Below are 27,242 nucleotides of genomic sequence, written 5' to 3'. Positions count from 1 at the left end.
AGCTGAAGGCGTGGTACGGATCTGATATGTCTGCATATCTCCTGATGCAGCTGTGGGGTCACAAGAATGAATTAATTCATAAGTGTCTTTGAAAGCAGTCTGGGGGCTTTCCGTAGATACTTAAGCATACTTACTTTGTACAACCACTTGGTTGCTGGGCACAAGTATTTGCTGTCCATCAGAGGTCTGTGCATACTGGAGAATTGTTGTACCTTGCTGAGTACTGCCTGAATTTGTCATGGTTAATGTCTGGAGTCCCTGTACTCCATCTGTGCCTGGACTGGCCAGCTGTAAGGCTCCATTTGGGGCAATGGCAACTTTAATCAGAGAAAGAATATAGTTAATGTAAGGCTAAATAACACATTAATTACAAAGGATTGGTGGGGAAAAAAATGCAATTTATTAAAGTAGGTTTAAATGCAATTCCACTTGGATAACTGTTGACTCCTTTGAGGTGAGCTCTATTTAAAAGAAGTAGATGGCATTTCTCCATAAAATTTTATATATCAGATACACAATCTTAAATCTAGTCTCACACTATACAATATAACTGATAGGTCAAAACACATGTGGGGCTCAATGGAGCATTCCACGCTAACTGCTCATACTGTCATAGCAGTTCTGGGGCATGAGAAGAGAGCACCACCAATCACAAACTTTTAAAGGAATAAGTAGAAGAATATGTTAACACAGTTTGAATTTTTTTTTTCTTTTTAGGACTTCACCTGTGGCATATGGAAGTTCTCAGGCCAGGGGCAGAATCAGAGCTGCAGCTGCAGGCCTACACCATAGGCACAGCCATGCCAGATCTGCTGCATCTGCGACCTCTGCCGCAGCTTGTGGCAACACCGGATCCTTAACCCACTGATCGAGGACAGGGATCAAACCCCTGTCCTCGTGGATACTAGTTGGGTTCTTGACCAGCTAAGCCACAATACTAAATACTAAAATACACAATACTAAAATACTTTTGAATAGATAAGTGTGTCTATTGAAAAAATTCACAAAGGATAAAAGGATACATAATGAAAAAATGAATCTTCATACTCTTTCTTAGCTCTACTTTCCAGTGCTGAACACTGTAAACACTTAAGTATGAAGTGTAATCATTCAGTCACCCTCTAGTGAAAATCACCAATAAAGTCATCAGAAAGCCATGACAGAAGTTCCCATTGTGGCACAGTGGAAACGAATCTGACTAGTATCCATGAGGTTGTGGGTTCGATCCCTGCCTTACTCAGTGGGTCAGGGATCTGGTGCTGTCCTGAGCTGTGGTGTAGGATGCAGACATGGCTCATATCCCATGTTGCTGAAACTGTGGCATAGGCCAGCAGCTGCAGGTCCGACTGGACCCCTGCCTGGGAACTTGCATGTGCCTTGGGTGTGGCCCTAAAAAGACCAAAAAAAAGAAAAGAAAGCAAGCCATGATAGAGATCACACTACTAAGCTCCCCATAAGCATTTTTCACTGAATTCTACACATTAATACTTTCCCCTCAAACCTTAAATGAAACACCCACAAAGCATGATGAAACACTGTCACTGCAGCAGCCCAGGTCACTGCTGTGGCACGGGTTCCTTCCCTCGCCTAGGAACTTCTGCATGCTGTGGGCATAGCCAAAAACAAACAAACAAAAACTTTACTATTGGGAGTTCTCTTGTGGCACAGCGGGTTAAGGACCCAGCAATGTCACTGCAGCAGCTCAGATTTGATCCCTGGCTGGGGAACTTCCTTGTGCTGCAGGTGTGGCCCAAATAAATAATTTAAAAATTCAGTTCTTTAGTTTCAAAAGCCACATTTCATGTGCTCGGTAGCCACACATAGTTTAGCAGCTACTGTACTGGGCAATGCAAATACAGAACATTTATTTCCATCATCAAGGAAGATCTACTGGCTCATGCTGCCTTAAATACTACTTCTGAGGTATTTACTTCAATTGTAACATATGAAATATTAGCCTAAGTTTCTATGTAGTTTTCCTAAGTCTAATTTTTAATGGTTTTAGAATAATAAACCATTTACTATTTATCATAACTTTTAATTAATACGCTGCCTTAAAAAATTTTTTAAACAATACATGTATATGGTTAAAAAAATTTTCAGTTTTGTTTAAAATGAAAGTGAACCTCCCAGCTGCCTCTGATTCTGCTCTTAAGTTTCCTTCCTTGTAACCACCATTCCCAGTTTCTTATGTATTACTGAGATATTCTATACATATTTCTTTCTTTCTTTTTTACTCTGCTTCATCCACACTTACAGCATGTGGAAGTTCCCAAGCCAGGTATGGAATCCACACCACAGCAGCAGCCTGAGCCAAAGCAGTGACAATATCAGGCCCTTAACCCTCTGAGCCACCAGGGAACTCCTCTCTCTATATTCTTAAAGTCATGTATTCGTAACACACATTACTGAACACCTACTGTGTGCCAGGCCCTATATGGCAAGGTTATAGCTGTGAACAAGGCAAAGTTCTCTCCCTCAAGGAATTTACATTCCTTGAGAACAGGTCATAAATAAGCTAATCTATAATTATATATATTATATAATTAAACTAATATATTTTTTGTAGAACTTACATGTAATTAAAAAAGTAAATAAGAGGAGTTACCACTGCGGTGCACTGGGTTAAGACTCTGACTGCAGCGGCTCAGGTGCCTGCAGAGGTGTGAGTTTGATTCCCAGCCCAGTGCAGTGGCTTAAAAGATCCGACATTGCCGTAGCTGCAGTACACGTGGCTGCTGCAGCTCAGATTCAGTCCCTAGCCTGAGAACTTCCATATGCTGCAGGTGTGGCCATAAAAAAATTTTTTGTTAAAGTACATGAGAAAGTAGACTAAAGGGTGAAGTAGTGTATTTTAAAAAGAGTGCTTTTTCTCAAGATGCAGCACTTAAGCAGGAGTGAGGATGTCAGCAGGATGTGAGAGGATCGGGGTGACGAACGTGCAGATAGAAGGGATGACACCTCCCGATGATTCTGAGACAGAAACAAGCTTCATGTGTCTAACAAACAGCAGCAAAGTCCATGAGGTCAGAGTGCCATCAAGCGACAGGAGATATGATAAGAGTCGTAGGCAAAGCCAAATCCTGAATGTAATAGGATTATTCTAAATGTGACAAAGTTGTTGGAAGACTGAGAATAAGAGTGGTATGTTATCTGATTGACATTTTAAATAAATTGCTTTGGCGTCCTGGAACAGCAGCAAGATAGCCCATCGGATGCCTACTGTGGCAATTCAGATGACCGTGTAAAGCAGGGCGGTGGAGATGACAGTTGGCGATGGTGAGAGGTAGTTAGATGGGACATGGATTTTGTGGCAAGAGCCAATGAGACCTGGAGAACAGGGGTACGAGTGGAGGGAGATGATCTTTAAGTGGACAGCACAAGTGAATTTCTTGGGGTGATGGAATTACGTCTTGATTGTGGGGGTAGGTAGATGAGTCCATGCATTTGTCAAAACTCATAGACTTAGGAGTTCCCGTCATGGTGCAGTGGAAATGAATCTGACTAGGAACCATGAGGTTGTGGGTTCAATCCCTGGCCTTGCTCAGTGGGTTAAGAAACCGGCGTTGCCGTGAGCTGTGGTATAGTGAGTTGTGGTGTAGGTCGCAGACATGACTCAGATCCTGAGTTGCTGTGGCTGTGGTGTAGGCCAGCAGCTACAGCTCCGATTGGACCCCTAACCTGGGAACCTCCATATGCTACAGGTGCGGCCCTAAAAGAAGAAGAAAAAAAAAAAAAAAAAAAAAAAACCCAACAACTCATAGACCTATACCCCTAAATAAGTATGCCATTTATAAGCTGTGTACCATTCTCTCTCTAAACCTCAGTTCCCTTGTAAATTGGTAACTGCCCACCTCGCAAAGTTGTTTCAAGGACTGAGGTAATGCTGAAGGAGAACTATGCATTATTTCTGGCTCAAAATGTTATCCTTTAATAATCACCACTATTGAAGTATGATAGTCTACACACCACTTCTTTACATGGAAAGGTCAATTTTTATATGTCTATCATGCAGTAAATTTATTCCTATACATACTGTACTGTCCGGAGCTAGTCTGATAAATCGGAGTTGGAACAGACATAGAAGTGACAGCAGAAACTCCAGGGTTTTCTCCGTCTCCTTTTCTGCCCCGTGTATCTTCAGAAGATAGGTCTTTCAAAATTTTTCTGTGAAAAATAGGACTCTTATTATTAATGCTGGTAATGTGGACAGCTTTACAAAAAGAAACTGCTAAACCTTTTTCAAGCTCAATTTAAAAGTACAGTAATCTGTTGTGTCAAGGAAGTCTTTGTTTAGCATGTACTGTTTTAAACACAAACTTAGACTTTAACAGGCTGGTTATATTTTAGTTTATGAAGAGACAAATACCCATCCAGAGTGCCTTTCAATACACAAGGCCCTTGCAGAGGTATAAAATGTTTCTTTCCCCTACAGAAGAGATGGCTCCATTGTGAGGTATTTCATTAATTAACAAGGTGTACTATTCATTTTCTAAACAGTGTCAGTCACCTTCATTTTAAAAGATCAGATTTACTTTTCCAACCTCCAAATCTATAGTTGGAAGAGAAATTCACAGTTCTCAGAAAGAAAAGGGAGATTAGAAATACTACTATAAAAATGCTGTATCAGTGATAAGTAAAACTGCTTATTTAGTAAGAAGTAAGTTTGATTCCACAGGTATCCCTCAGACTTGGTAAAAAGGAGGTCATGGCAAGAATAAAGGGATAGAAAAAGATTCCTTGCTGAAAAGAAAGGTTTTTCGAAACACAGTTGGGGATGGAGGGAGCATTATTTGTTTCTGGGGGGAAAAAAGAAAAAGAAAAAAAAGTTTATGCAAGAATTTGATGGCAAAAAAAAAAAAAAAACACAAACTTCAATGTTTACTGTAGAAAACCTGGAATACCTGTGTGAAAACAACAAAAAAGAATCACAGGAGTTCCCGTCGTGGCGCAGTGGTTAACGAATCCGACTAGGAACCATGAGGTTGCGGGTTCGGTCCCTGGCCTTGCTCAGTGGGTTAACGATCCGGCGTTGCCGTGAGCTGTGGTGTAGGTTGCAGACGCAGCTCGGATCCCGCGTTGCTGTGGCTCTGGCGTAGGCTGGTGGCTACAGCTCTGATTCGACCCCTAGCCTGGGAACCTCCATATGCCGCGGGAGCGGCCCAAGAAATAGCAACAACAACAACAACAACAAAAGACAAAAAGACAAAAGACAAAAAAAAAGAATCACAAAGGGAAAAAATCCTTTAGCATTAAAAGAGATCTTTCATGTTCTCTATCCTAGCCTTCCAGCCCATGCAGGAATCCCCTAACATTCCTAACAGTCTTAACTTCCAGGAATAAGGCATCCACAGCTTCCAAAAAGCAAAGTATGCAGTTATTTGATGGTTAGAGTTGTTCCTTATTTAGACTCAAATCTCATTCCACTAGAGAGCTAGAGAAAGTTAAACCTAACCCTAATTCTATATCCATGTCCAAAAAAATTTTTGCAGTATTTGATAACTGCCACAGGCCTTCTTTACTAGAAGCCAAAAAATTTTAGATCCTTCAGCTGTTCTTCTAATACATGTTGAAGATCATTCTTCAGCGTGGTCGCCTTACTCTGGACAGTCTTCCCACCCATCGCTAACGCAAGTGTAGAATGCACCTCAGAAGTTGCACACAGAAAACAAGGGAGGTGGCAGCCATCTGTAGAACTGGTGTAAACCGGCTAACATACCAGAATCATCTGGAGAGGTTTACTGAACCCAGATTCCCATCTGAAACCCCTACAGGTTGAGTGAGTGGGTCAGGACAGAGCTCCAGAATCCATTTAACAAGCTCCCTGCATGGTCTTATGCAGCCAGCCTCGCCTGAGACTGGAATGCTGTGCCCATTTCTTCTTCAATTTTAAGTTATGAAACATTTTGGGAATAAAAAGAAGTACAGACAATAAAACACCTATTACCATATACCAAGAACCAAGAGATGCTAATATTTAATACAGGTTATCTTATTTCTAATAGGAATTAAGTACAGATACACCAAAATGTCACCGCCAATTCTTTTCCCTATTCTTTTCCTCCCTCGAAGAGTACCATTATCTAAATTGTTTTTCATTCCTATATCTAAGTTTATTTTTACTACACAGCATTTAGAGATATAATTATTATTATTATTATTTACCATTGTCTGGTATTCTTTCTTATCCTCCTTCCTGATTCAACCTTGGAGAACCTTAGAGAGCAGTCTTTTGGACTTCTCTTCATCTATTTCTTCCTGATGAGCTCATCTGTCCCATGGGTTTGAATGCCTTGTGTATACTGATGATCCCTCAAATGATATGCCTCAGCTGCTCTCCTCAACTCCAAACTCCTATATCCAATTGTGTATTGAATAGTTCCGTTCAATAGGCACCTCTAACTTAATACACCCAAATGTAACATCAAATATCCTTCCATCCCTGGCAGTCTTACTCACTGTCAACTATTTCTCCAAAAATTTTGGAGTCATCCTCTCATTCTCACAACCCTTATCCAGTTCATAAGTAGACCTCACTGTCTCTCTTAACCATATATCCAGAATCTTACCCACCCTCATCACCTCCACTGCTGCACCCCAGTCCATGCTACCACCACCCCTTCACCGGACAGTCACAACAGCCTCTACCTGATCCTCCTTTAGCCTACCCTTCCTTTGCAACAGTCCATAACCCACACGACAACCAGTCATCTTTTAAAAATGTCAGTCAAGGAGTTCCCGTCGTGGCGCAGTGGTTAATGAATCCAACTAGGAACCATGAGGTTGCCGGTTCGGTCCCTGCCCTTGCTCAGTGGGTTAACGATCTGGCGTTGCCGTGAGCTGTGGTGTAGGTCGCAGACGCGGCTTGGATCCCACGTTGCTGTGGCTCTGGTGTATGCCAGCAGCTACAGCTCCGATTCGACCCCTAGCCTGGGAACCTCCATATGCTGCAGGAGCAGCCAAAGAAATAGCAAAAAAAAAAAAAAAAAAAAAAGTCAGTGAAGTCACTCATCTTTAGTGGCTCCCTACCTCAGAATAAATGACATGGTCCACAGGTGGATTCTTCGGGATCTTCTATATGAGATCATTATCATCTGCAAAATGTTTTTCTTCCTTTCCAATATGGATACCTTTTACTTCATTTTCTTGCCTAACTGCCTGAGTAAACTAGGTAGAAGTAGTGAGAGCAGGCATCCACAGCCTTGCCTTGTGCCCGATCTTAGGAGGGAAAACTTTCAGTCTTTCACCATTAAACATAATGCTAGCTATGGGCTAAAAAAAAAAATAAAAAATAAAAAAACTGCTATTTTAGTTTCCTTCTAGCCGCCATAGTTTGTTTGTTCACTTTTTAGGGCCACACCCACAGCGCATGGAGGCCCCCAGGCTAAGGGTCCAAGTGGAGCTGTAGTTGCCAGCCTACGCCACAGCCACAGCAACGCTAGATCCGTGCCGTGTCTGCGACTTACACCACAGCTCACTGAAACAATGGATCCTTAATAACCCACTGGACAAGGCCAGGGATCGAACCTGCATCCTCATGGATGATAGATTCGTTTCCACTGAGCCACAACAGGAACTCCCTCTAGCCTCCATAGTTTTGGGGAGAAATCTGTAATAATTCACATTATTCCCTTATAAGTACTCTGGCTGCTCATGAGATTTTTGTCTTTAGTTTTCAGCAGCTGGATTATGATATTTCTGGGCAGAGATGCCTTCATGTTTATCCTGCTTAAGCTTGGCTGAGCTTGAATCTGTAGGTTTCACCAAATTTGGGGACATTTCAGCCATTATTTCTTCAAGTGTTTTTTTTCTGCAACATAGTTTTTCCTCAACCTATGACTTGAATGTCACATATGTTAAGATTTTTTGGTATTGTCTCGCAAGCCCCTCAGAATTAATTTTCCCAATTTCTGTTCTTCAGATTGGATAATCTCCACTGAACTATCTTGGAAGTTGACTAACTTCTTATCGCTGTTCTTTTTTTTTTTTTTAGGGCTGCAGTTGTGGAATGGAGGTTCCCAGGCTAGGGGTCAATCGGAGCTACAGCTGCTGGCCTATGCCACGGCCACAGCAACTCGGGATCTGAGCCGAGTCTGCAACCTATACCACAGCTCATGGCAACTCTGGCCAGATCCTTAACCCACTGAGCGAGGTCAGTGATCAAACCTGCATCCTTGTGGATACTTGTTGGGCTCATTACCAATGAGCCACAAAGGGAACTTCCCCTATCTTTGTTCTACCAAATCCTTCTGGTGAGGTTTTTATTTCTATTACTGTATTTTTCAGCCCTAAAATTTCTATTTGGTTCTCATTATAACTTCTTTTTTTCTGTTGAGAGTTCCTAACTTTCCATTCATTTCAAGGGAATTCACCCTTACTTGTTAGTTAGAACATTTCAGTAATAATTCCTTTAAAGACTTTGTCATATAATTCCAATATCCAGGTCACCCAGGGGATGACATTTGCTCATAGTCTTTTCCCTTAAAGTTGAGATTCTTCCAAGTTCTTTGTATGTGAAGTAATTTTGGACATTTTCAATATATTAGACTCTTCTTTAAATCCTGAGGAGAATTTTTTTTTTTTTTGCCTTTTCTAGGGCTGCACCCACCGCATATGGAGGTTCCCAGGCTAGGGGTCTAATCGGGCCTACACCAGAGCCACAGCAATGCGGGATCCGAGCCGCATCTGCAACCTACACCACAGCTCACAGCAACGCTGGATCGTTAACCCACTGAGTGAGGCCAGGGATCGAACCCGCAACCTCATGGTTCCTAGTCGGATTTGTTAACCACTGAGCCACTAATGGGAACTCCCTGAGGAGAATTTTTGATATTCTTATTTTAGCAGGTTATGTGGTTGCCACCTAGCTACAAATTGACCAGGCTTCTGTGGTTTGTGGTTCCAACATCAAAGACTGCACTGCAGTTCGGATTTGGCCTATGTGTGAACCGTGCAGTGGTCCAGTTTGGAATTGGAGCTATGTTTTGTCCTATGTATAGTTCAGTTCTCAAAGTCTATGTATGCTAAGAAAGCCCATTTTTACTATTTGCTAAAAATTTATGAGTGGATGCTGAATTTTATTAAAATACTTTTTCTGCATTTATTGAATTGATTACATATTGTTTCTACTGACTCTCACTTACGGTGATTTATTTCCTTGTATGTTTGATGATTTCTGATTGTGAATTTGTATTTGGTAATTCAGAAAGCTTAACCTGGTTAAGATGTTATAGCTTCCTGTAGGGAATTCAGAAAGCTTAACTTGGTTAAGATGTTATAGCTTCCTGTAGGGATTCCAGCTTAATAAAAAAATTCAGGTTCATAGTTCCTTACTGCAATAGACCTAAAGTAATGCGTTGTACCTTGGTTTTCATGCCTGCTTCTGCTTCCCATTCTGGTTTCAGCTCAATTTGTATGTACATGGTTTTATATTTATTGAAGAGAGTGATAAGACATTTCTATTTCCTATAAATGTACAATTCATTAAACAAGCATTTTATCCAAGAGTTAACTGTTTCATGCGGCAAGAGCCGCACTATTTGGAAATTAAACTTTTTAATCTATATTCTTTTGGTGATACCTCTAACAGTCTAAGGTAAGTGCAGAGATAATCAATATGGACTCCAATACACCATATTCTTATCTTAAATATTCTGCTTGGTATTTCTTTTTCCATTTTGTTTTTAAACTACCCAAATTAATCATTAGTTCTTTTCTAAAAAGTCTATGGTAAACTTAATGTAAAAATTTTAGCCCATTGTCTCTTTTTCCTTTTTTTTTCTTTTTAATGGCCACACTCACAGCAACATCAGATCCGAGCCACATCTTCAACCTATGCCACAGCTTGTGGCAACACTGGATCCTTAACCCACTGAGCGAGGCCAGGGATCAAACCCACATCCTCACGGAGACAACGTTGAGTCTTTAACCCTCTAAACCACAATGAGAACTCCTTTTTTTTCCCCTTCATTTTTTAAAATTGAAGTACAGTTGATTTACAATGTTGTATTAGTTTCTGGTGTACAGCAAAGTGATTAAGTTGGACATATTCTTTTTCCTATTCTTTTCTATTGTGGTTTATTACAGGACATTGAATATAGTTCCCTGTGCTATACAGTAGGTCCTTGTATACCTATTTTATATATAGTAGTTTATATCTGCTAATCCCAAACTCCTGACCCCTTCTCCCCTTTGATAACCATAAGTTTGTTTTCTATATCTGTGAGTCTATTCATTTCATTAAATAAGTTCATTTGTATATTTTAGCTTTCATGTATAAGTGATAATCATATGGTATTTGTCTCTTTCTCACTTACTTTGCTTAGTATGATAATATCTAGGTCCATCCATGCTGTTGTAAGCGGCATTATTTTGTTCTTTTTTATGGCTGAGTAGTATTCCACTGTGTTTGGGTATATACACACCACATCTTTTTTATCCCTTCATCAATCAATGGACATACAGGTTGTTTCCAAGTCTTTAATCCACTGTCTTCAAATACTACCTTTGGTAGTACTACCAAAATCTGTTGTCAGCATAACAGTCATTCTACTCTAGGTAATCTGTCTTTTCTCTTCAGAGGCTTTTAAGATCTTATCTTTGGTGTTCTCCAATTTTGCTTCATAAAATATATCTAGATGTAGGTTTGTATTAATTTATCTTGTTTGGGACCTTGTTTTCTAAGGCTGAGAAACTCATGTCTTAGACCTTCTAATTCTATCTTCTGTGTCTCTTAATCTTTCTGTGCTCCATTCTAGGTAATTTACTCAGAGTTCCATCTTCCAGTTCCCCAATCTCTTTCCAGTTATAGCTATTCTGCTACAAAAGTTATTTTAAAATCCCTCAATAGACTTACAGCAATTATATTTCTCACTTCTAGAAGTTTGGCTCAGTTATTTTTTTTTAAGTTCACCAATCTTTTATCCTAACATTAGGGTTTTGATTCCTTATGTCTTTAATAAATTTATGATTATACTTAAAGTCCCTGGCAATTTTATTATCTAAAGTTGTTTATGGATTTAATTCTGTTTATTGTATCTGCTGCTACTTGCTAAAAATAATGAATTACTTCTTTCAGCCTTTTATAGTTTCAGAGTTGAGCTCATTTTAGTGGGCTTACTTTTCAGCTCCCCCAGCAATTCACTGTCAAAATTTTGTCTTGTTCATTAACTGTTTATTCAGTAGGTAATCTGGCTCCTGCTTACTTTTCTTACTAAACTTCCTCTTCCTCCCTGTATCTTAAGGATCCCAATCCCCAGAATAGGCCAACCTCTTTCATATCATACAATCTATCTTTTATTACGCTGTCCCCTCAGCCTAAGAGCGCTTTTCCTAACTTACAAAACCCCTCCCTGCTCCTAGCTCACAAAATTTATCAGACTGGTGATGAACCAAATCACATCTTTTATGAAGACTTTCCTACTTACTCCATCAGGCAGGAATACTATACCCTATACAAAAAGTCTCTATACATCTAAAATCTTACTGTGCTTGTTTATGTGTTTCAAAGATAACATTATCAATTTTCTGTCTCCCTTTCCTCCTACTATCAAGTCACCAGGTCTGGTCATTTCAAACACAAAAGTGTCTCAAATCAACCCATGCCAAAGATAACCCACTGCCTATATGAAATCACCCAGATTATTTCAAAAGCTTTGTTAGTTGTACTTCCAGCTCTCCATTCATTCAACAAGTAAATACTGAACATCTGTTCTCATACGGTTACTTTTGCTAGGCCCTGGGATCACAAAAAATAATAATGCACAGGCCATGCTCTTAAAAAAACTGGATTCTAACAGGGTAAGTACTATAACAGGTCAGTAAATGGATGCTGCAGAAGAAAGACCTAAACTGGTCTTGCAAAGCTGAAGAGAAAGTAAACAGAGAAGGCTTCCAGGAGGAAATGAGGCCTAAAGTGTGTGCAGAATCTAGAAGAGTGTGTTTCAGCACAGGGTCACAGACACAAGGGAGAGACAGAGGCCCAAAGCTAGGAAAGGAAACACAAAGTAGTTCAATCCTTAAAATCGACAGTCCTTCTTTCATGTTACTATTAAAGTTAACCATCTACAAGTAAATATGGAAATCTAACACCTTGCCAGAAGGTAACTAAATTCTTCTTCAGCATAGCAACTTGGGCCCTTCATAATGTGGCTTGAATCTCTCTTAATACTTTCCATGCTTCCCTTCCTATACAAACACATGCTCCTTCCTTATAGAATCTGCTTTGCACAGCACCGTTCAAACTCATTTGATATACTGTAACGCATGCAGGGTCTGATGTGAGGACTTACCTGTAAGATGGGCGCCGTGCTAGGATTCCGTGGGTTTTCTGTGAGGAGCCTATGCTGTCAGATGAGTCCTGAGACTCCTCACTTTCTGATAAAGAGGACACCTGAAGAATAGAACTGGTTTTACTATGATGAACAAAACAGGTAAAAAAAGAATTCAATTGAATTTTTACTTTGAGAAAAAAATGATCTGTCTTCTGGCCCCCCCAAATTCATATGTCATTAAATCTAAGGACTAAAGGAAAGAAAGAAAGAAAAGGGAAAGGAGAAAGTTTACTTCAGGAGACCAGCTAAGTAAAGGAACATATAAAACATAGCCAGCTCAGAACTAAGAAGGAAGTCTGTCCCCAAAATAAAGCAATACTACTTCACTAGAATTGTGAAAATCAGTCTCTATACTGATGCACACTACTTAGTTTTGTTTTGTTTTGTTTTTATCATTAAGGGCCATCTGATTTGGATTTTGGACCTGCTAACTCTGAAATGCTATTAGATACCCAACCAATATCTAATTATGAGATAACTACATTGAGGAGACTGCTGAATATACAAGCCTATGAGCCAGGGAAGAGGTTTGGGCTAGACATATAAATTGGAAGCCACAGCTCTTTAGATAGTCCTTAAAGCCATAAGACTGAATGAGCTCAGTAAGGGGGAAAATATAGGACAAAATATAGGAATACTCTAGTGTTGAGAGGTTGGGAAGAAGGAGAGAAATCAGCAAATGAGACCAAGAACAAGCCACCGGTGAGGCAGAAGGAATACCCAATGAGCAAGGTGTCCTTGGAAAAGAAAAGTAGCAAAGACAGTGAGAAAAAATGATCGACCCTGTCCAATGCTGCCAACAGGTGAAGTAAAACAAGGACTCAGAACAACCATTCAATTCAGCAAAGCAGAGCTCATTGGAAGAGGCAAGTACAAACATGGGCAAATGAAAAACCTGTAATAATTAGCCTGATCTCACTTCACAGTTAAATGAGTTAGTATGTGTAAAGCACTTAGTGCATGGCATATGGCAAGCACATATTAAATGTTAATTGTTATTAATAATAAGCCTTTTAAAACTAGTTGATACAATAACCATATGCAAGTGTTAACAATATCATAAATTGAGGAAACAAGTTTTTTCAATTTTTAAAATGTATTAAATTTCCCAACTTTTGCCCAAAGTTGCATTGTGACACCTGACTTCATCTTCATTTTACTAAACAAAACTGGCTTCTAGGAGGACACAAATAAATTCTCTACATTACTTACTATCTACAGAAAGCTTTCCCCTAAACTATTTAGACTTCAAATCTTACAATCTCTAGAGAAGCTTGTTTTACATTCTATAATGTCCTTCAAAAACAAGTTCTAGTGTACGACTACTTTTTAATATTTTTTTGGCTGCACTTGCAGAATGCAGAAAGTTCCCAGGCCAAGGATCAAACCCATGCCACAGAAATGACCCGAGCCACAATAGTGACAACACTGGATCCTTAACCAGCTAAGCCACCAAGGAACTCCTTAAATCCTTATCTTTTGATAGGAAAAAAAAAAAAAAAAACAAAAAAAAAACTGGTTACAATCTGCAATAAGTAAGAAATATTACAGTAACAAATAATAAAGTAATAATTAAGGAAGATCTGTCACTTTCATGTTTCCTCAAGCATCACAGATATACCATTTCTATTCTAAATCTTGAGTTGTTTTCACCATTTGTCCCTAAATTTACTCCAAAGCCTTGCAATGAACTCAAGAAAATAATTTCTAAAACTAAGAGATTATTTATAACTAAGATCAAGTGTTTCTCTTTGACAGCACTAGCAAATAAGAGTAATATCTTCATATAAAGACTCAAAAATCCATGCAGCAGTCACCCTTCAAATAGGAAAACAACAACAACAAAAAACAGATGCAGCTCTAGAGGAGTTCCCTGGTGGCACAGCAGGGTAAGGATCTAGCGTTGTCACTGCAGCAGCTCAGGTTGCTGCTGTGGCATGGGTTCAGTCCCTGGCCCAGGAACTTCCACATGCCCCAGGCATAGGAAAAAAACAAAAAACAAAAAACAAAAAAAACAAAAGATGCAATTCTAGAGCTGACAACACTACCGGACACTATACATTCAAGAGGAAAAAATGAGTTATACAGCTTTCTTCCAGGATAGCTGCTTCTCAGATGACCATAGGCATTCTAAGACTCACAGAAGTCAGAAGGTAAAATAGGAAGAGTAGAAAGAGAGGGAACGCAAGATGGCTCTTTCCTTCCTACTTGTTGTCAGGTGTTAATATGAAGAAAGATATAAGTAAGAACTTTACTAAGAACGAACTCTTTTATTTGACCACAATAAAGCATAAAGTAGGTACTTTATTACTTTGCTAAGATGCTCAAGTCAACACCCTTTCTTCAGAATTCTCTTTTTCATGAAGGATACCACTTGGATAAAAAAGTCCTTTTCCCTTCAGTAAATCTTTCATTTCCTTTAATTCTAAGCAATAACTTCCTCCAAAATTACCTTCTATTTTCATTGGGTAATATGTACATGAAACTAGAAGTTCTAAAACTTTTCTATTTGCCTCATTTGTTCTATAGTCTAATTTCTAAGACAACTTTATTAGCTTGGCTTATCATATTATAACACAGCAATTTCAGTGTGTCCAAAGACTCAGGGTTCAAAAGCCCCCTCTCTCAACCACTAAGTCTTTGATTTCTGTACCGTTTGCACGTGTGGTGGGTGAATTACAGAAGACTGAGCTGTCTGGATGACCCCCTGAACCTGTACTTGCTCTCCAGGAAGAGGTACAATTGTCACTGGCGCAGATCCTCTTAATGACATCTAAGAACAAATAAAAATTCAATTAACATAATACATATTATACCAGTGCACGTAAGATAGCTGAGTACTTAGTACTGGAAAATGCATTTCAGAGCTTATTATACTTAACCACATCTATCAATCACACATTAGGTATCTTCTATGGGCAAGAGACTGCACTAGGGGTGGAGAGTACAAACTACAACAAACAGTAAGAGCTACAATATAAGCAGAAAAGTAGTACTGTACTGTGGGAGCAAAGAAAGGGGGCTGCTTCAGCTGAGTCTTGAAGGATGTACAATTCCTTGAAGGTGTGTATGAGGGATAGGGTTGGAAGGCATTTGGGGCAGAAGAAATAATGATGTAAAAACATGATGGGTCGGAGTTCCCGTCATAGTGCAGCGGAAACGAATCTGACTAGGAACCATGAGGTTGCGGGTTCGATCCCTGGCCTTGCTCAGTGGGTTAAGGATCTGGTATTGCCATGAGCTGTGGTGTAGGTCGAAGACGCGGCTTGGATCCAGAGTTGCTGTGGCTGTGGCTCTGGCATAGGCCAGCGGCTACAGCTCCGATTAGACCCCTAGCCTGGGAACCTCATTATGCCGTGGGTGCAGCCCTAAAAAGACAAAAAAAAAAAAAAAAAACCCTAAGATGGGTCTTTAGAACATGTTATTCTGAAGAGATCTTGTTGAAAACCATGAAATCAAGAGTCAAAAGTGAGCTATCAGTATTTTTAAAGAAAAATAAGTTATAATTTATCATTTGCTTGAAATGATTGCTGTGGAAATCAGATAGGGTTTCATGGAAATACCACAATAAAATACTAAACTAAGAAAAGCCCACCCCAAATCCTTCAAGACTCAGCTCCAGTCTTCCTCTTCCAAGAAGCTTTCTCAGATATTTTCAGATCTACTTCTTCTAGATTACCCTGGTTCATACCATTAAAATCACAAAATAAAATCTAAAGCTGCTTCGAGTCCTGAAAAATCACCTTCTCGACTGCTCTCCTCTTTTTTTTTTTTTTGTTTGCAGCAGGTTTCCAAAACAATGCCTTATTCCTTCTCATTGAAGGATTAATCCTGTTCCCAAGATAGGACTAAATGTCAGTCTAATTGTATATAAAACGCTACCCAGGTTCTGAGCACTGCAAACTCTCAGCACAAACTACTCTATCCAACCTCCCTCCCACACAGCAAGAGACATGACCAAACTCTAGCACAGCTTCCGTCAGCTCTAGGATGACCCGGTCTCCTTAAAATGCCTGCCCCAGAAAGCTCAATGTTGCCAAAATAATTGTTTGTTCTACCCAAAACCCAAAACCATACAGGCCTCTAACTTCACTTTTCTTAGAGCATTTACTTTAGAAAACTTGCAACCGTAAATCCTTTCTCTGACCTCTGAGATACAAATCTTCTAGAACCCAGAAACGTCTTTCTCAAGGACCTGGGAGTCATCCCTCTGAAATGTGATCATCAGGAAGGATAGAGCCTTGTCTCCTAGTCTCCGTGGTGGCCTAACTTTGCTAAGCACCAATTAACGAACACAGGCGGCTTAATCACACTGACCAACCTCTCCACCTACCATCCGCAGGACTTTGCCTGGAGCACACCCCAGCGTTTAAAAAGGGACCAACCTTTCGTTTCAGCAGAGTTTAGCTTCCATACTGCATTAGTCTGAATGAAATCTGTCTTGCTGCCATTAACAAGTAAGGGTCTGGCTCTGTTTCTCTTTAACAGTACCCGATATGGGGATACAGAAATCACTGAGTAGAAATAAACAGAATTCATACATCCTAAGAGTCTAGCTGCAGAGTTACCCTTACACTCAGACATCCACTTACTCTTCTAACTAAAGCAATCACTCAACTAATGATGAGAGCGTGTGATGGGGTTAATTTACATTTCTAAAAGGATAAAAGCAATCATTCCTCCAGAGTTTCTGGCAATCCTTGTGATTTTATGCAGACTATGCATCTGGCAAGTAGAAAGGGAAAAACAGCACCAGATTTTGTTTTAGTTAATAGCTGTTACTTCCCCTTAAGGTCACTGTTCTAACCTCACAAAAATGCTCGTTATTCAGGGTCCCAAAGCCTGGTTCCTCCCACTGCCGCTCAAACATAACAATCTAAATCCTGAGATCTTTCTCAAAAAACGAAAAGGAGCTGCTGCCACCTCCAATTTTAACCCAAGGCTGAGACAAAGATGATGGCCTCCACCTGCTACTTTTCATCACTAACAGAGCTTTCTGCAGTGACAGAAATCTTCTAGATCTGCACTGTCCAATATGGTAGTCACATCAGATACGTGAAATGTGGAGTTCCCGCTGCAGTGCAGCGGAAACAAATCCAACAAGAAACCACGAAGCTGCGAGTTCAATCCCTCGCCTCACTCAGTGGGTTAAGGATTTGGCATTGCTGTGAGCTGTGGTACAGGTCACAGACACGGCTTGGATGCTGTGTTGCTGTGGTGTAGGCTGATAGCCGTAGCTCCAAATGAACCTCTAGCCTGGGAACTTCCATATGCCACAGATGCAACCCTAAAAAGTGGGGGGGGGGGGGGGGGGGGAGAAGAAAAGCAAAAAATGAAATGTGGCTTGTATGAGTGAGGGACTGGTTTTTAAATTTCATTTAACTGTAAGTAATTCACATTAAAATCAAAATATCCACTTGTGGCTACCATATTGAACAGAGCATTTCTAGATATTACAGCTGTAGAACCAGCTAGTAAACAATCCATTTCTAGATGTTATAGCTGTAGAACCAGCTAGTAAACAATCCATTTCTAGATGTTACAGCTGTAGAACCAGCTAGTAAACAATCCATTTCTAGATGTTACAGCTGTAGAACTTGCTAGTAACCAGCTAGTTACTCCTCAGAACTATCTCTTAGGAGATGTTAAATGTAGAAAAGGAATTTTTTTGGAGCTGCTCTGATTAAATCGGTAGCTGCGGGATCAAGGTTCTCTGATTTCCTCTCACTCCACAGGGTGGTTGAGCTCACTCTTATACAAGTGACCACCCTCACACCATGCACAAAAATAAACTCGAAACAGCTGAAAGACTTAAACATAAGACATGAATGACACCATAAAACTCCTAGAAGAAAAGATAAGGCAAACATTCTCTGACGTGAATTGTACCAGTGTTCTATTAGGTCAGGCTCCTAGGGCAATAGGGGTAAAAACAAAAATAAATGAATGGGACCTAATCAAAGTTACAAGCTTTTGAACGGCAAAGGAAACCATTAAAAAAAAAAAAAAAAAAAAAAGACAAGACCACCTACAGAATGGGAGAAAATAGTTGCAAACAATGCAATCAACAAGGGCTTAATCTCCAAAATATTCAAACAACTCATAAACTCAACAATGACAAAAACAACCCAATTGAAAACTAGGCCGAAGACCTAAAGAGACATTTCTCCAAAGAAGACAATGACCAGTAGGCACATGAAAAGATGCTCAACTTCACTAATTATTAGAGAAATGAAAATCAAAACCACAATGAGGTACCACCTCACGCTGGTCAGAATGGCCACCATTGATGAATGTACAAATAATGAATGCTGGAAGGGGGTGCAGAGAGAAGGGAACCCTCCTACATTGTCAGTGGGAATGTAAACTGATGCAACCACTATGGAGGACAGTATGGAGGTTCCTCAGAAAACTAAAAATATGCAAGTGACTGGGCAAAAATTAGCGTACTCCTTAGCTCCCTAATTAGCAGATCCCAGGTCGGTAAACACGTGGATGAGGGAGGGTAGGGAGTTAATCGAGTGGCATGGGAAAGAGACCTCTATTTATCAGAGTTTGAATGTTCTAACTCCAGAAAGGCACACAGACTTTGGAGTGAGGCAGGCTTTGGCTGATTTTCAGCTGAAGGCAATCATTTGCACTGTGATGCTGAACAAATTACTTAACCTCCCAGGACCAGCTTCCTCCTTTGTAAATAGAATTTTTATAATTTTTACACCTACTGGAGCACAGCTGCTATACAATGTTGTGTTTCAGGTGTACAGCAAAGTGATTCAAGTATACATATACATATATTCATTCTTTTTCAGATTTTTTTCCCCATATAGGTTATTACAGAGGGTGGGATTAAGATGGCAGAATAGAAGGACTGGAGCTCAACTTCTGTCCTAAAAACAACAAAATTCACAACTAAAGGCTGAGCAATCTTCAACCAAATGGACCGGAAACCTTCAAAAAGATATCCTACTCCAGAAGACAAAGAGGAGGCCACATCAAGAGGTAGGAAGGGCGATTTCGTGATATAAGCAAACCCATACCTCCCAGGTGGGAAGCCCCACAGACTGGAAACTAACTGATCACAGAGACTCACCTACAGGAGTGAGAGTTCTGAGCCCCGCATCAAACTTTCAAGTGTGGGGATCTGGCACTGGGAGAAAGAGCCCCTGGAGCACCTGGCATTGAAGGCCAGTGGGGCTTGTGCACAGGAGCTCCACGGGACTGGGGGAAACGGAGACCCCTTTCTTAAAAGGCGCACACAGACTTTCACGTGCACTGGGTCCCAGGGCAAAGCAAAGTCTCCATAGGAATCTGGGTCAAACCCCGTATAGGTTATTACAGAACAATAAATAGTTCCTTGTGCTATACAGTAGGTACTTGTTGGTTATCTATTTTATAAAGAGTAATGTGTATGTTTTAATCCCAGACTCCTAATTTATGCCTCAACAAAATTAATAAACCCTTAGACAGACGCATCAAGAAGAAAAGTGAGAGGGCTCAAATCAATAAAATCAGAAATGAAAAAGGAAGATTTCCTGTCGTGGCGCAGTGGTTAACGAATCCAACTAGGAACCATGAGGTGGCGGGTTCAATCCCTGGCCTTGCTCAGTGGGTTAGCGATTCAGCATTGCTGTGAGCTGTGGTATAGATTGCAGATGCGGCTCAGATCCCACGTTGCTGTGGCTCTGGTAGGCCAGCGGCTACTGCTCTGATTAGACCCCTAGCCTGGGAACCTCCATATGCCACTGGAGCGGCCCTAGAAAAGGCAAAAAAAAAAAAAAATTTTTTTAAATGAAAAAGGAGAAGCTACAATGGACATCACAGAAATACAAAGGATCATAAGAAACTACTACAGCATCTATATGCCAATAAAATGGACAACCTAGAAGAAATGGACAAGTTATTAGAAAGGTACAGTCTTCCAATAGTGAACCATGAAAAAACAGACAATATGAACATACCAATCACAAGTATTGAAATTCAAACTGATTTTAAAATTTCCAGCAAACAAAAGTGAAGGACTGGGAGTTCCCACTGTGGCACAACGAGATCAGTGGCATCTATGGAGTGCTGGGATGCAAGATTGATTCCAGCCCAGCGGAGTGAGTTAAGGATCCAGTTCTGCCACAGCTGCAGCCCGGATCTGATCCCCTGCCCTGGAACTCCATATACTGCTGAGAGACCAAAAAAAAGATGCCTTCACAGCTGAATACTATCAAACATTTACAGAAGCATTAACATCCTTCTGAAACTGTTCCAAAATTTTTCAGAGGAACCAATACTCCCAAACTCATTCTAAGAGGCCATTACCCGCCTCATGGCAAAACCAAAGATGCCCCCCGCCCAAATTATAGCCCAATATCACTGACAGACATAGATGTAAAACTCAACAAAATACCAGCAAACCAAATCCAACAATACATTAAAAGTATCATACACCATGATCAAGTGAGATTTATCCCAGGGATGCAAGGATTCTTCAATATCCACAAATCAATCAGTGTGATACACCACGTGAAGAAACTGACAAATAACATATGATCATCTCAATAGAGGCAGAAAAAGCTTTTGACAAAATCCAACATCCACAGAGTTCCTGCTATGGCTCAGTTGGCTTAGAACCAGACTAGTATCCATGAGCATGTGGGTTCAACCCCTGGCCTCACTCAGTGGGTTAAGGATCTGAAGTTGCCACAAGCTGCAGCATAGGTAGGTCACAGATGTGGCTCCGATCTGGAGTTGCTGTGGCTGTGGCATTGGCCAGCAGCTGCAGCTCCAATTCCACCCCTAACCTGGGAAATTTTTTTTTTTTTTTTTTTTTGGTTTAGGGCAGTGCAGCCCTAAAAAGCAAAAAAACCCACCTCCAGAAAGTGAGCACAAAGGGCACTTACCTCAATATAAAAAATAGGCCAGGAGTTCCCGTGGTGACTCAGTGGTTAACGAATCTGACTAGGAACCATGAGGTTGCGGGTTCGATCCCTGCCCTTGCTCAGTGGGTTAAGGACCTGGCGTTGCCATGAGCTGTGGTGTAGGTTGCAGACGCGGCTCGGATCCTGCATTGCTGTGGCTCTGGCGTAGGCCAGCGGCTACAGCTCTGATTGGACCCCTAGTCTGGGAACCTCCATATGCCACGGGAGCGGCCCAAGAAATGGCAAAAAGACAAAAAAATAAACAATAATAATAATAAATAATAAAATAAAAATAAAAAATAGGCCATATATGACAAACCTACAGCTAACATCATTCTCAATGCTGAAAAGCTGAAAGAATTTCCACTAAGATGAGGAACAAGATAAGGATCCACTCTCACTTTTATTCAACTTAGTTTTGGAAGTCCTAGCCATGGCAACTAGAGAAAAAAAAGTAAAGAAAAGGAATCCAAATTGGAAAAGAAAGAAAAGTGTTTGCAGATGACATGATACTATACATAGAAAAATAAACAAATGGTACTACATCAAATGTAAATGCTTTTGCACAGTGAAAAACACCATCAAGACAAAAAGGCAACCTAATGAATTGGGAGAAGATATTTGCAAATGATATATCCATTAAGGAATTAATATCCAAAATATAGAAAGAACCTATATAACCCAATACCAAAAAACCCAAACAATTCAAACTTTTAAGTGGGCAGAACACCAGAATAGACGTTTTCCCAAAAAGGACATACAGATGACTAATGGACACATGAAAAGATGCTCAACATCATTAATCTTTGAAGAAATGCAAATCAAAACCACAATGAGATACCACCTCCCATTTGTCAGAATGGCTGTCATCAAATTTTTGACAACAAATAATGTGTTAGTGAGGATGTGAGGACAGGGGAACACTCACGCACTGCTGGTGGAAATGTAAGCTGGTGCAACCACTAAGGAGAACAGTATAGAGGTTCCTCAAAAAATTGAATCTGGAAATGGACAACTTTCTAGAAACATACAGCCCTCCAAAACTGACTCAAGAAGAAATACATCATTTGAACAGACCAATCACTGGAGATGAAATTGAATATGCAGTTTAAAAAACTCCTACAAACAAAAGTCAAGGACCAGATGGCTTCACAGGCAATTCTACCAAACACACAAACAACTTACACCAATCCTCCTTATTAAACCTGTCCAAAAGACTGAAGAAGGAACATTCCCAAAAACATTCTATGAAGCCGCCATCACCCTAATACCAAAACCAGACAAAGATACTACCAAAAAAGAAAATTACAAGCCAATGTCTTTGATAAACACAGACGCAAAAATTCTCAAGAAAACTTCAGCAAACAGAATTCCCATTGTGCCTCAGCGGTAATGAACCTGACTAAGAGTGTTCAATCCCTGGCCTCACTCAGTAAGTTAAAGATCAGGTGTTGCTGTTAGCTATGGTGTAGGTCACAGATGTGGCTCAGATCTGGCGTTGCTGTAGGCCAGCAGCTGCAGCTCCGATTCAGTCCCTAGCCAGGAAACATCCATATGCCACAGGCGCAACCCTAAAAAGTGAAGGAAAAAAAAAAAATCTAGCAAACAGAATCCAACAACACACAAAAAAGGTCATACACAGTGACCAAGTGGGCTTCATCAAAAGTTCACAAGGATGGTTCAACATCACAAATCAACAATGCAACATACCACTTCAACAAAGAAGAAAAGTCGAAAACCACATGATTAATCAATGGATACAGAAAAAGCATTTGATAAAATCCAGCATCCTTTCATGATAAAAACTTTTACCAAAGTGGGTATAGAGTGAACATATCTTAACATAATAAAAGCTGTTTATGACAAACCCACAGCCAATAAAATACTCAACACAGAAAAGCTAAAAGCCTTCCTGCTAAAATCTGGAACAAGACAAAGATGCCCACACACACTACTTCTATTCAACATCCTCATCATATTAGAAGTCCTAGCCACAACAATCAGATTTAAATTTAAAAGAAAAAAAGGTATCCAAATTAGAAAAGAGGTAAAAATGTCACTATATGCAGATGGCATGATATTATATATAGAAAACTCTAAGGACTCCAAATAAAAACTACCCAATCAGCAAAGTAGCAGGATACAAGATTAACACTCAGAAATCAGTTGCATTTCTGTATATTAACAATGAAATATTAGAAAACATAAAAATAACTTTTAAAATCACACTCCTGGAGTTCCCATTGTGGCTCAGTGGTTAACGAATCTAACTGGGAACCATGAGGTTGCAGGTTCAATCCCTGGCCTTGCTCAGTGGGTTAAGGATCCGGCGTTGTTGTGAGCTGTGGTGTGGGTTGCAGATGTAGCTCGGTTCCCGTGTTGCTATGGCTGTGACGTAGGCCTGAGGCTACAGCTCCAATAGGACCCCTAGCCTGGGAACCTCCATATGCCACAGGAGTGACCCTAGAAAAGGCAAAAAGACAAAAAAAATAATAATAATAAAAAAATAAAATCTCACCCCTAAAAAATTAAATACCTAAAATAAACCTGAACAAGGAGGTGAAAGACTTATATGCTGAGAACCATAAAACATTAATTAAGGAAATTAAAGAGGATTCAAAGAAATGGAAAGATATTCCATGCTCCTAGATTAGAAGAATTAATATTGTTAAAATGGCCATACTACCCAAAGCAATCTACAGATTCAGTACAAGGCCATCAAATTACCCAAGACATTTTTCATGACTAGAACAATCTAAAAATTTATATGGAAACATAAAAAATCCAAAATTGCCAAATCAATCCTGAGGAAAATAAAAAACCGAAGACATAACTCTCCCGGACTTCAGATATTACAGAGCTACAGTAATCAAGACAGTGTGGTACTGGTACAAAAACAGACACATAGACCAATGGAACAGAATAGAGAGCCCAAGAGTTCGCATCATGGCATAATGGAAACAAATCCAACTTAGGAACCATTAAAAGTTGTGGGTTTGATCCCTGGCCTTGCTCAGTGGGTTAAGGATCCGGCGTTGTTGTGAGCTGTGGTGTGGGTTGCAGATGTAGCTCGGTTCCCGTGTTGCTATGGCTGTGACGTAGGCCTGAGGCTACAGCTCCAATAGGACCCCTAGCCTGGGAACCTCCATATGCCACAGGAGTGACCCTAGAAAAGGCAAAAAGACAAAAAAAATAATAATAATAAAAAAATAAAATCTCACCCCTAAAAAATTAAATACCTAAAATAAACCTGAACAAGGAGGTGAAAGACTTATATGCTGAGAACCATAAAACATTAATTAAGGAAATTAAAGAGGATTCAAAGAAATGGAAAGATATTCCATGCTCCTAGATTAGAAGAATTAATATTGTTAAAATGGCCATACTACCCAAAGCAATCTACAGATTCAGTACAAGGCCATCAAATTACCCAAGACATTTTTCATGACTAGAACAATCTAAAAATTTATATGGAAACATAAAAAATCCAAAATTGCCAAATCAATCCTGAGGAAAATAAAAAACCGAAGACATAACTCTCCCGGACTTCAGATATTACAGAGCTACAGTAATCAAGACAGTGTGGTACTGGTACAAAAACAGACACATAGACCAATGGAACAGAATAGAGAGCCCAAGAGTTCGCATCATGGCATAATGGAAACAAATCCAACTTAGGAACCATTAAAAGTTGTGGGTTTGATCCCTGGCCTTGCTCAGTGGGTTAAGGATCTGGTGTTGCCATGAGCCGTGGTGTACGTCATAGACATGGCTCGGATCCTATGTTGCTGTGGCTGTGGTGTAGGCCGGCAGCTGTAGCTCCAATTGGACCCCTCGCCTGGGAACCTCCATATGCCACCATGGCTGTGACCCTAAAAACCAAAAAAAAAAAAAAAAAAAAAAAAAAAAAAGAATAGAGAACCCAGAAATAAACCCAGACATCTATGATCAATGTCTATGCCTTCAACAGAAGCAAGAATATAAAATGGGAAAAATACAGTCTCTTTAGCAAGTGATACTGGGAAAACTGGACAGCTGCATGTAAATCAATAAAACTAGAACACACCCTCATGCCATGCACAAAAATAAACTTGAAATGGTTTAAAGACTTAAACATAAGACAAGACACCATAAAACTCCTAGAGGAGAATATAGGCAAAACATTCTCTGACATTAACCATACAAATGTTTCCTTAGGTCAGTCTCCCAAGGCAATAGAAATAAAAACAAAAATAAACAAATGAGACCTAATCAAACTTACAAGCTTCTGCACAGCAAAGGAATCCATTAAAAAAAAAAAAAACAAAAAAACAGACAACCTATGGAATGGGAGAAAATAGTTTCAAATGATGCAACTGACAAGGGCTTAATCTCTAAAATACACAAATAACTTACACAACTCAACAACAAAAAAGCCAACAACCCAATTAAAAAACAGGCATGGGAGTTCCCGTCATGGCGCAGTGGTTAACAAATCCGACTGGGAACCATGAGGTTGTGGGTTCCATCCCTGCCCTTGCTCAGTGGGTTAACGACCCGGCGTTGCTGTGAACTGTGGTGTAGGTTGCAGACGTGGCTCGGATCCCGCATTGCTGTGGCCCTGGTGTAGGCCAGCGGCTTCAGCTCTGATTAGACCCCTAGCCTGGGAACTTCCACATGCCGTGAGAGCGGCCCAAGAAATGGCAAAAAGACAAAAAGACAAAAAAAAAAAAAAAACACAGGCGTAAGGCCCAAATAGACGTTTCTCCAAAGAAGATATACAGATGGCCAACAGGTACATGAAAAAATGCTCAACATGGAGTTCCCGTCGTGGCTCAGTGGTTAACAAATCCAACTAGGAACCATGAGGTTGCGGGTTCGATCCCTGGCCTTGCTCAGTGGGTTAAGGATCTGGCATTGCCGTGAGCTGTGGTGTAGGTCAAAGACACAGCTCGGATCCCGAGTTGCTGTGGCTCCGGTGTAGGCCGGCGGCTACAGCTCCAATTCAACCCCTAGCCTGGGAAACTCCATATGCTGCAGGAGCGGCCATGGAAAAGGCAAAAAGCCAAAAAAAAAAAAAAAAAAAAAAAAAAAAGCTCAACATCACTGATTATCAGAGAAATGCAGATCAAAACTACAATGAAGTACCACCTCACACAGAATGGCCATCATTAATAAGTCAATAAATCACAAATGGAGAGGGTGTGGAGAAAAGGCTACCCTCCTTCACTGTTGGTGGGAATGTAAACTGGTACAGCCACTACTGAAAATAGTATGGAGGTACCTCAGAAAACTAAATGTAGAACTACCATATGACCCAGCAATCCCACTGCTGGGCATATATCTGGACACAACTTTCACTGAAAAAGATACTTGCACCCTTATGTTCACTGTAGCACTATATTCACAATAGCCTAAATGTCCACGAACAGATGAATGAATGAAGAAGATGTGGTATATGGACACAATGGAATACTACTCAGCCATAAAAAGAACAAAATAATGCCATTTGCAGCAACATGGATGGAAGTAGATTCTCATACTAAGTGAAATAAGTGAGAAAGAGAAAGATACCATATGATATCACTTATATCTAGAACCTAATATATGGCACATATGAAGCTATCTACAGAAAAAAAACAAACTCCCCAGCTGCAGGAGGACAGCTGCTAAACATGTTCAATTGTCAGCCCTTCTAGGAATTGCTGATGAGAGTCGCCTTGCCTGAGGTACCCCTTCCCAGGTCAGTGAAGATCCAGTGCCTGGTGCATGCAGGAATATAAAGGCCTGGCTGGCCCTCTACCCTAATTGTAAAGAACTGTCTCAGCTTCAGAGCTCCCCATGGGGTCAGTTGAGGCCTTCAACTGAGATTGAATCACAGTCCAATTTTTCTCTCTACCCAAACCTGCTTCCTTCTATTCCTTTCTGTCCCTTCCACAGGTGGTAATCCCTAATCCACAGGTAGGTATTAGGACTTCCTAATAAGCCTCTGGCATGCTAATGTCCATCACACCATTTGCTTCTT

At 40.3% G+C, this 27,242-nt stretch overlaps 1 protein-coding gene across 1 annotated transcript in view; it reads right to left on the bottom strand.

Moving 5' to 3' along the window:
- ATF1 (activating transcription factor 1) overlaps positions 1-27,242 on the bottom strand; it is a 62,262-nt gene that overhangs the window by 11,962 nt on the left and 23,058 nt on the right. Inside the window, 5 exon segments of the mRNA XM_021091659.1 lie at positions 1-50; positions 135-317; positions 4,037-4,167; positions 12,291-12,391; positions 14,986-15,105. Coding sequence (XP_020947318.1) covers positions 1-50; positions 135-317; positions 4,037-4,167; positions 12,291-12,391; positions 14,986-15,105 — 585 coding nt within the window.

This window comes from Sus scrofa, chromosome 5 (genome assembly GCF_000003025.6).
Source record: "Sus scrofa isolate TJ Tabasco breed Duroc chromosome 5, Sscrofa11.1, whole genome shotgun sequence".
NCBI lineage: Eukaryota > Metazoa > Chordata > Mammalia > Artiodactyla > Suidae > Sus > Sus scrofa.
This window is presented reverse-complemented; position numbering and strand designations above follow the sequence as displayed.